The sequence below is a fragment of the Orycteropus afer genome, unplaced genomic scaffold (genome assembly GCF_000298275.1).
Source record: "Orycteropus afer afer isolate SDZICR_OR568_19922 unplaced genomic scaffold, OryAfe1.0 scaffold00441, whole genome shotgun sequence".
In the NCBI taxonomy this organism is placed as follows: Eukaryota; Metazoa; Chordata; class Mammalia; order Tubulidentata; family Orycteropodidae; genus Orycteropus; species Orycteropus afer.
This window is the reverse complement of record NW_006922028.1, coordinates 2,016,153-2,026,427: the sequence shown is the minus strand read 5'-3', so window position 1 is coordinate 2,026,427 and position 10,275 is coordinate 2,016,153. Positions and strand designations below refer to the sequence as shown.

The 10,275-nt window shown below is 37.7% G+C and overlaps 1 protein-coding gene across 1 annotated transcript in view; it reads left to right on the top strand.

Annotated features, from left to right (window-relative positions):
* The window catches only part of SLC35F1 (solute carrier family 35 member F1), a 654,684-nt gene that overhangs the window by 506,327 nt on the left and 138,082 nt on the right, over positions 1-10,275 (top strand). Inside the window, exon 3 of the mRNA XM_007954195.1 lies at positions 8,468-8,595. Within this exon, the coding sequence (XP_007952386.1) occupies positions 8,468-8,595 (128 nt within the window). The remainder of the gene's footprint in view (positions 1-8,467; positions 8,596-10,275) is intronic.

Here is a 10,275-nt window from a genome sequence, read left to right as displayed (position 1 = left end):
GGTTTTTTTTTTTTCCCCAGAGTAGGTAGAGAGAGTATTCTTCTAGAGCTAGTGCCCCAAATTTGGACTTCTAGCCTCCTATACTATGAGAAAATAAATTTCTTTCCTTTAAAGTTACCCACTTGTATTTCTGTTATAGCAGCATTAAGAAACTAAGACAGGGATGAAAGAAGCACAGTAGGAACTGATGCAAAGTCTCTTCTCCTCTTGGCTTTCTCTGAGCCTTCTTTTCTATATGCTTTCCTCTTTGGAGTCTCTGTGGTAAGAGAGATCTTGACAATATCTCCTCAGGAGTCTCCATCTTGGAAAGTCTAGAAGGACCAGGGTCCCAGTGAACAAAGCCAGTTCTAGTTCATGCCTCAGAAAGTAGGGATGTGTTCAGAGGACTCCACTAACAGATGAAGTGGCAAGGTCTGGAGGATCAAGACAAGGGTCTTGTCCAGGGAAAGAAGATGTCAAGGTGGAGGTCTTCAGCCTGACTCTAGTCTGGAAGAAGGTCAAATGTGATTTAGCACAGCTCACCAGGATAAGAGACTATGGAGGGATTTGTAGCCAAAGTCTTAGCAAGCAATTAAGAGAGTTGATCATCCTGGTGTATCCTCTGTGCAGTGGCTATCCTTGATGATCTAGTGTGTGGTTAGTCAAGCACTCAAGGATTCTGGAATCCCAAAATTGCTACTACATCTTGTACATATACCATATGTAAGGTATTAAACACAATACTCATATCATCCTTAATCTGCAATGCCATATGAAATAGTTGTTAGGATCCCTATTTTACAATAGAGGGACTGAAGTTCAGAGCTATTAACTGATTACTCAGTACTGCAGAGCAAGAGATGGAGTCTATAATCAGCACATTTATTTTGTTCACTTTGCTGACTAAATAAAATCGTATTAAACTCTAAATTAAACTTTGGCTTTTTAAAATGAGTTATCGAAATCTCCATTATAAATCGTTCTTCTTCTCAAATTCATTGATCAATACTTAAACAGTTTCCTTTGGAGTTCTGGTAAAGGAAGATGGCATATGGCTTCACATTGTGAGCCAAGGAGGTGTCTATTCAAGTCAGGGTCTCACCCCTTGTGCAAGGGCTCCACTGGTGACACTGTGCAGTGTGTACTGTGTTCTGTTCTTGCATAAAAGCACTGTGAAGATCACACCACCCTTGAGAGCCCTTAATGAAAATATGACCCCCAGATGGTGCAGTTTCTTGTTGCCTTACTCAAATCCCTGAGCGATGCAATAGTTAACACTCTTGGCTGCTAACTGAAAGACTGGCAGTTTGAGCCCACCTAGAGGTGCCTCAGTTTCTGGTAAAATCCAGTCAATGAAAACTCTATCGAATACAGTTCTACTTGACACACATGGTGTCACCATGAGTTGGAATCTACTTGACAGCAAGCAACTAGGTTGGGTTTTTTTTTTGTTGTTGTTGTTGTTCCCTAGCAGAATTCATGTGGGGCACTGTCTGGAAGTATTTTTATTCTCTACCCAGACTACTGCTGGGGGTTGAACAGGAAAAATCTGAATCAAGGCTCTTTTGTTTTTCAGTCAGTAAATGTTTTTTAGGAGTGAACATGCACCATGTTTTGACCTTTGTACAAAAGTTTCCTCTTAATTCATTCTACACTTATTACACACTATTCCTCCCCAACCCCCATGTATGACTATATTTGTGTTTGAGGTCGCAGTAAGTAGTACTGTATATAGCAGTAATTCTTGTAAATAGACTTTTCTGAGCCATAAAATTTATTTAAAGCCTTGTTTCATGAGGGACTTAGATCAGACAGGAGACACAAAGTCATTGAATTGTCGGTGATGGGACATAGGGTTAATCACCTACATAGGCAGGCCTAAAGGAGGGCATGCAGCTGCATGGCCTGGGTACTAGCAATTCTAGTAGGTGGCTTAAGTGTGACTGGCACCTTCTGGAGTTGGCAGTGCACACCCTGAAGATGAATTCGGACAAGAATGATCCTTTGATGAGAAATACATAACCATGAAGACAATGCCACATTTATAAACCAGTGAGGCAAAAATAGTGCAATGCTAACTAGTATGAATCCTGGTGCCAGGTTGTCTGAGCACAAATCCTAGCTTCTCTGTTAGACCTTTTACAACATCCTTAACTTATCTATACCTCTGTCTTATCATCTGTGAATAGGATAAATAGAAGTACCTATTGTATAGGATTATTATGCAATTTGGGTAGCTTATTATTTATAAAGAATATAGATATTGTCTGACATCTCACTCAAAAGACTCACTGCCATTGAGTCAGTTCCAACTTATAGCAACCCCCTTTGGGTTTGCAAGGGTGTAAATCCTTAAGGAAGAAGATTGCCAAATGTTCCTCCTACAGAGAAGTCGGTGGGTTTGAACCACCTACCTTCTGATTACAAAACTCCTTGCCTGACATCTTGTGAGTATTATATGTGTTTTTTTCAATAAATAAAAGAAAATTAATTTGATTGATCATCTATTGATGCTTAGTATAATTATATCTGAATTACATCATCAAGATGCCAATTATTTCCCTCTCTGTTCTCCATTACTGAAATATGTTGTTGCTGAACTGTTTCATTATTTTAAATTAGAATAGCCATTTTTAAATTACTTTTTAAGCATTTTTAAAGACTTGCATACTCTATAGTCTTAAAAAAAAGAGAATGAAACAAAATAAAGCTCTATACCAATTACAGAGATATATATGTATGAGCTTACCTGCTGAAAGTGAAGATGACTTGAAGTACTTATTGACGAAGATCAAAGGCTATAGTCTTCAATATGGATTACACCTCAACACAAAGAAAACAAAAATCTTCACAACTGGACCAATAAGCAACATCATGATGAATGGGGAAAAGATTAAAGTTGTTAGGGATTTTATTTTACTTGGATCCACAATCAACCCCCTTGGAAGCAGTGGTCAGGAAATCAGATGTCATATTGCACTGTGCAAATCTGCTATGAAATGCATCTTAAAGTGTTAAGAAGCAAAGATGTTGCTTTGAAGACTAAGATGCATGTGACCAACCCATGGTATTTTCAATCACGTCATATGCATGTTAAAGCTGGACAATGAATAAGAAAGACCAAAGAAGAGTTGATGCCTTTGAATTATGGTGTTGGTGAAGAATACTGAAAATACCATGGGCTGCCAGAAGAACAAACAAATCTGTGCTGGAAGAAGTACAGCCAGAATGCTTCTTGGAAATAAGAATGGCCAGATTTCATTTCCTCTACTTTGGTCATGTGGTCAGAAGGGACAATTTCCTGGAGAAAGATATGCTTGGTAAAGTAGAGGGTAAGCAAAAAAGGGGAAGACCCTCAATGAGATGGATTGACACAGTGGCTGCAATGATGGGCTAAAATGTAGCAAAGATTATGAGGATGGCACTCAACTAGGCAGGGTTTCATTCTGTTGTACATCAGGTCACCTGAGTTGGAGCCAACTTGACAGCACCTAACAGCAACATGTACAAGAATGTTCTTTGTAGCATTGTTTGTAACAGATGTAGTAGGTAGCAACTTAGATGATCATTAGTAGAAGACAGGATAAATTGTGACATATTCATAAAATGCAATAATATATATTGTCTTAGTTATCTACTGCTGCTATAATGGAAATACCATAAGTGGATGGCTTTAGAAACAGTATTTATTCTCTCACAGATTCAGAGGCTAGAATTCTGCCTTTAGAGAATCAGCTCTAGGGTTAGTCTTTCTCTCTCTGCTCTGAAGGAAGGTTCATGTTTCCTTTCAATGTCTGTGACCTCAGCATTCTTTGGAGTTCTACCTGTGTATTGGCATCAATCTTCCCTTGAGTCTAGGAGCTTCTCAGCACAGGGACTCCAGATCCAAAGGATATACTCTGCTCCTGGTTCTTCCTTCTTGATGATAATCAGGTGCCTCCCACTCTGTTTACTTCTCTCTCCTTTTATGTCTTGTAAGATAAAAAGTGATACAGGCCACACCCCAGGGAAACTTCCATTACATCAAATCAAGGCTGTGACCTGATTAAGGGTATTGTATCCCACCCCAATCCCCTTACAACTGATTGGCTTATCAGATCAGATCACATCATAGAGGATTATTACATAACTGTCAAACCACTGAGAATCATGGCCCAACCAAGTTGACACATATATATAATTTGGACAGGAGGACAGAGGGTACAATTCAATCCATGATATATATGTGTGTGTGTGTGTGTGTGTGTGTGTATACATATATATATATATACACACACACACACATTTAAAATAAATGAATTAGCTCTACATGAAGCAACAGGTTTCATATTAAAACAATGTTAAACCCAAAGGAAACTAGAATGATAGGCACAGTATGAGTGCTTTCAAGTAAAGTCTCAAAATAGACCAAAGAAAGTTTATACTATTTTGAATACATTTTTGTTGTTAGCTGCTGTTCAGTCAGCTCCAAGGCATGGCAACCCCATGCACAACTAGATTGCACTATTGTGATTCATAGGGTTATAATTGGCTGATTTTTTAGAAGTAGATCACCAGGCCTTTCTTCCTACTGTGTTAGCCCCACTGAAACTTGTTCAGCATCATGGCAACACGCAAGCCTCCACTAACAGACAGTAGTGGTGGCACTTGAGATACATTGGTCATAACTTAAACCCAGGTCTCCTACATGGAAAGCAAGAATTCTGTCACTGAACCCTCATTACCTCCTTTGGGTACATATACATACGTAGAAAATGTGTAACAGAAACTGGAACATGAGGGATACTCAACAATGTCAAGATGGTGATTTGAGTAAGGGGGGAAGGAAATGAAATCTGGTAGGGTCAGAAAGGGGGATTCAGATTCATCCATAACATTTTATTTTTCTCTCTCACACACACAGAGATCTGAAGCAAGCATGGCAGAATATGAATATTTATTAAATAAGAGTGAAGGATATATCATTACATCCTTACATTATTCACTGATCTTTTCTTTTTATTTGAACAAATGCAACATACTGATGATAAAAAAAATAATAAAACACATTTAAATGCAAAACCACAATTCTAAACTGTCCTCCCCTGGACTTTATTATGTCTTCTAATTAATGAAAAAAAAAAGTATTTCAAAATATTAACGTACGACTAGTTATGCTAGTATTTCTTATGCATGACACTATTTCATGAGGTTTGCAGAGTGCTTTGGCATGGGGGCTCTAAGGAATGGGTTTACATTATTCTAAAAAAACTTAATGGCCTATGGTACATCATTGTTAATAGGAATCATGTAGGTATACCCCACAAGCAATCCTTTTAAGAGTTGGGTTTTTTTGCCTAGCCAAGTATAAAAAGCACCCACATGGCTTCTTGGAGAATTCTGCTAAGCAAATATGTTGTATGTTTTCAAGTACTTCAAAAAAAACAATATGAAAGCATCTACTATATTTAGGGTATTTTGCTTTGCACACTTCTTTAGCAGAACAGAAATGCAACTAATCATTTCCTTGAATCTATGTAATGAACTGCACTTTGAATGTTTTATTGATTGGTGGAACAAACAGCACCATGAACCTGGAATTTCACCACTACATATTAGGCAAATCCAATTTTCTGTTCATTGTGTAAATTAACTAGGACAATGACCTTTTTGTATTTGTGACTTTAGAATTGGAACTTTGAGGTTAAATATGCCCTTGACCCTTTTATGTCCTATGTACAGTGTAATATGTGTTAAAAAAAAAAAAAAAAAGTTCCCTAATTAGATTTTGTCAGATGTTATCTACACTCTTACTAGAATACAATTTTCTTGTCTGACATATGAATGTTTATAGTAGATATATTTTAAATACCTCAATTTCAGTACTATTTAACATTGCCAGTATTCTCAGATAATTAAACATGAATTGTATTCATATATTCTGTGTTATTTACTGGCTGCCAACCATGTGTTCTAGAGATAAAGTAATGAACAAGACAACATGACTCTCTTCAAATTGTTAATAATCTAATGAGTATAGAGTCAAAAAAACAGATAATCACATTGCAGTGAGATAAGTATATATGTGAGTTAAACAAAGATGCTAAGAGAGTGACTCACGAGGAAACCCAACCCAGTCTAGAGTGGTTAGAGTGTCAAAGAAGGCTTCCTGATGGAAGTGTTTATGCTGATCCTTCATTTGAAAGACTGGAGGAAGAATAACCCAAGCAGAGGAAATAGCACATTGGAAAGTCCCCCAAAGCAAGAGAGCATATACTTGACCAAATGTTCAGGTCATTTTTTTTGCAATACTTTGTGTTTTAAACCATACTTTGTGGTTTTATCTCTTGGAATTCCCGGCACAAGTCATCCTGAGGCTGGCCAGGAGAAAGCAACCATCAGATAGTTCTAGCATTGATCCTTAGTCCAATGCCTAGGCCCCACACAAAACCAAGTATATCAGAATTTCTAGAGGTTGGACCCAGGCATTGGAGTTTTTCTAAAAGCACTGCAAGTGATGTGCATGTGCAATCAGATTGATAATCACTGATTTACAAGATAAGTTGGATAGATGTGCTGATTTAGCCACCATGTATAAAAGTAAAAGGGGAAGAAATACTGTGCAAAGACATTTCTGAAATGAGCTGGCTGCAAACAATAGCCTGGGGGATCCCAATCACTAGTGATGGACCTAAGCGCAAAACCAGAATGAGAATGGCTCATATACTAGAACTGTCTCTTAACATATTCCAATAGATAGTTCTTCACAATTTTTCAATTCATTAATCTAGTTATGCCAAAATACTTAGTCATTCCTTACTATTTATTATTATTATTTTTCAGATACTAGGTGCTGTGAATAAATACTTGAGTAAAACAGTAACTCTACCATCTGAAAACTCCCTGTCCAGTTAGGTGCCATCAAGTCGATAGTGACCCCATGTAATAGAGAGTAAAATTGCCCCATAGGGCTTTCTAGGCTGTAATTTTTATGGGAGCAGATATCCAGGATGATTTCTGGAGCCACTGGGTGGGTTCAAACTGCCAACCTTTTGGTTAGCAGCAAGCACTTAACCTTTGCACCACCAGTGTTCCTCTCCTCATGCAGTGAAAAGGCAAATTTTAAGTAATCATAATCATGTGAACATACTATACAGGGTTGGGTATATGTTGCCCAGCTGGGGAGGTGAGGACCAGCAAAAGATCAGAGAAGATCTAAATTTGAAGAATGAATAGGTAATAGGGAGTGCAGTCCATGGAGACAGAAAGATGTCTTGTGTCCCTGATGCATAGGCTGAGAAATGTGTGATATCAATAACAAGGCTAGAAGAATTGAATTGATTGTAGAAGGTCAAGAGACCCTTTCCCATTGCTGCCAACTAGGCACAACCCAACTTTTGATATTCTCTGTAGCTTGAAAGTTTTGTGTTCACAAATCTCCATAGTGTTGTAAAGGCCACCTCTAATGAAGGTCATTGGAATAAGCCAAAGGCTGAAATCAGGAGTTCAGAGTTTTGAGTTGATTCAGAGATAGGTGAGGAATTGGGGTGCTCTTGAGGACTTTGAAGATAAGGTTTATTTCAGGTCAGAAATATATATGAAAACAAGGATGAATAACTAAGATATTCAGTCTGTCCTGATGCTACCAGCTTAAGAGGCAAAATGGTGAAGGTTACAGTTGTAGGCAGCATTAGGACCATGGTCCTATGTCACTCTTTTCCATCTGAGTGACCTCCAACTTCCTCTTTCTCCCCATTATTCAGGTACCACCAGAATACATGCATGTCCAAAGCTGAGTGAGCAATCGTGGTGGCATCTCAGGTCTGGTGCCAAACACAATCCTTTTTCCATTTAGGTACCCTCTTTTAATTTCTAACTATTCCACTACCATCCTGGAGTTTAGAATGATTTGGTCTTCCTGAGTTTATACAGCCCTGCTGGCACACCTGCACTTTTATTTTTTAAAAATAATGTAAAAAATACATTAGTTTTTACATAACGTAGTGAAATTTTTCTTCATTCATAAGAAAATGTGTAGCATGGTAATATAATACTCCTCTCAGTCTTATTCTGGCATGGAAGCTAATTTGAAGACCTGAAGTCTACAATGAAGGCTATCAGCTAAGTATGAACATATGAATCTTTGTCATTTTGATTCATTTGTTCAGTTAAACATTTGTAATGTTAGGGAATCCCTAGGTTAACAAACAGGTAACACACTGAGCTCTTAACTGAAAGGTAGGCAGCTTGGGTCTGCTCAGAGGCTCCTCTAAAGAAAGGCTTGGGGGTCTACTTCTGAGAACTCAGCCCCAGAAAACCCTGTGGAGCACGATTCCCTTCTGACACCCTTGGGATCACCGTGACTCAGAATCAAGATGACAGCAACTGCTTTTTTTAAGGTTATGGCCAGAAAAAAATGTAAGGCTACAATATTTTAAAATCTTTTTTATTATACAGCTTATTATGTGTCAAGAACTTAGCTCATTTCTTCTTCACTTTGTTAACATAGGAGAAGAAAATCTCCTGGCAATTTTACGAAGACGATGGTGGAAGTATATGATCCTGGGACTCATAGACCTGGAGGCAAATTACCTGGTGGTCAAAGCTTACCAATATACAACCCTGACCAGTATTCAGGTACTAGTATTTCTTCTTTCTTTTTCGGCTTTCCCATTTCCAGATATAGTTTACTTTCAATTTAGATTCTTGGGGAATCTGAATTTAATATTCTATCTGTCTTAATAATTTTTCTTAATTCAATATCTTTTTCCTCTTTGTTATGCAAACATACAATAACCATGTGATACTGCAGGAAAATAACTTGTGGCTTTGAATGCTGCCAACTAATTCTATGTCAGCCGGAGAATTAACATGTATAAAAATAAATCTATTTTAATCACAACTGATAACATTTTAAACAATCCAAATGCTTAATAATCTTTTCTTTTAACTTTTTTTTATGTTTTACATTTGCAACTTGGAGAAAGTAATTTTCCTAAAGGGGCAGGATTAAATACCTGAAATATTTAATTTGTGCTTGAAGATGGCCATTGTGTTTTATTTCTTCCTCTCTTTCCCTCACACGTATGCACATGCACACAGGCACACACACATGCATAAGCACATGCCAAGTTTAACTTGGTTCTTCACAATTTCTGTCAGACATTTAGATTCCTGACTAAACCATAAATAATAAGCTTGACTATTTTTGTTTCAACCACATTTCTCTTTTTTATAACAAGAGATTATGAATTTCATAGCCATTCCAAACTCCAGGATAAAACCAATATAAACCATTGTTCATGCTTTGGATATAACTTAGATTTGATACTTCAACAACTTTCATGCCATCCCATTAATTTGCTTACAGAAAACAATAACAAAAATGGAGAGACAAAGAAGCAAACAAAGTGCCTGAATAAATTTAGATATATAGATTGGATGGGAAGCAATCTAAGCCTGATTTAGATTTCCCACCATCTGATTTACAAAATGAACTTCAAAGATGTCTTGAAATAAAAGTGATTAGAGGAAGCATTTTGGCAGGACCATTTCCATGCACATATTGTATTCTGAAAACATCTGTGGGATCACGTCCCTGGTAGTGATGCCTACTGAAGCAGGAAAAGATCCTTCCCTCTCAAGTTAATCATTAAAATTCTGTGACTTTGGACTTATATGAGAAGTGATACAAGGCAATAGCTAGACTCACAGTGAGAACCCAGAAGTAATGCAGTCTACCTTTTGGCACTGCTCTTTGTATGTAATACTTATGCTTCCTTTTTGGAACCTTCTTTCTCCAACTTTAAAAACACTATTCTTTCTGATGCATTCCAATTGTGGTGTTGGCAAAGAACATTGAATATACCATGGATTGCCAGAAGAATGCACAGATCAGCCTTAGAAGAAATATAACCAAAATGCTCCTTATATGCAAGGATGGCACAACTTCAGCTCACTTGCTTTGGACACAGAGTCAGGAAAATCCAATCACTAGAAAAGGACATAATGTTTGGTAAAGCAGAGGGTCAGCTCAAGTGAGACAAAACTCCAATGAGATGGAGTGGCACAATGGCCAAAACAATGGACTCAGACTTAGCAACAATCATGAAGATGGCACAACTCAATGGCAACTAACAACTCTTCCTGAAATTGACTGCGTGCTTTATTTCCCACCTTTGCCACTATGAAAAAGAGACTCCTCCCACACCTGTGGTTTCCAGCCAAACAAAGAACAGGCAAGTGAGTTAAACATTTACCTCAAGTAGACACACACCCTGGAGAGAACAATCATGGGAGAAGGAAGGGCTGCTTATG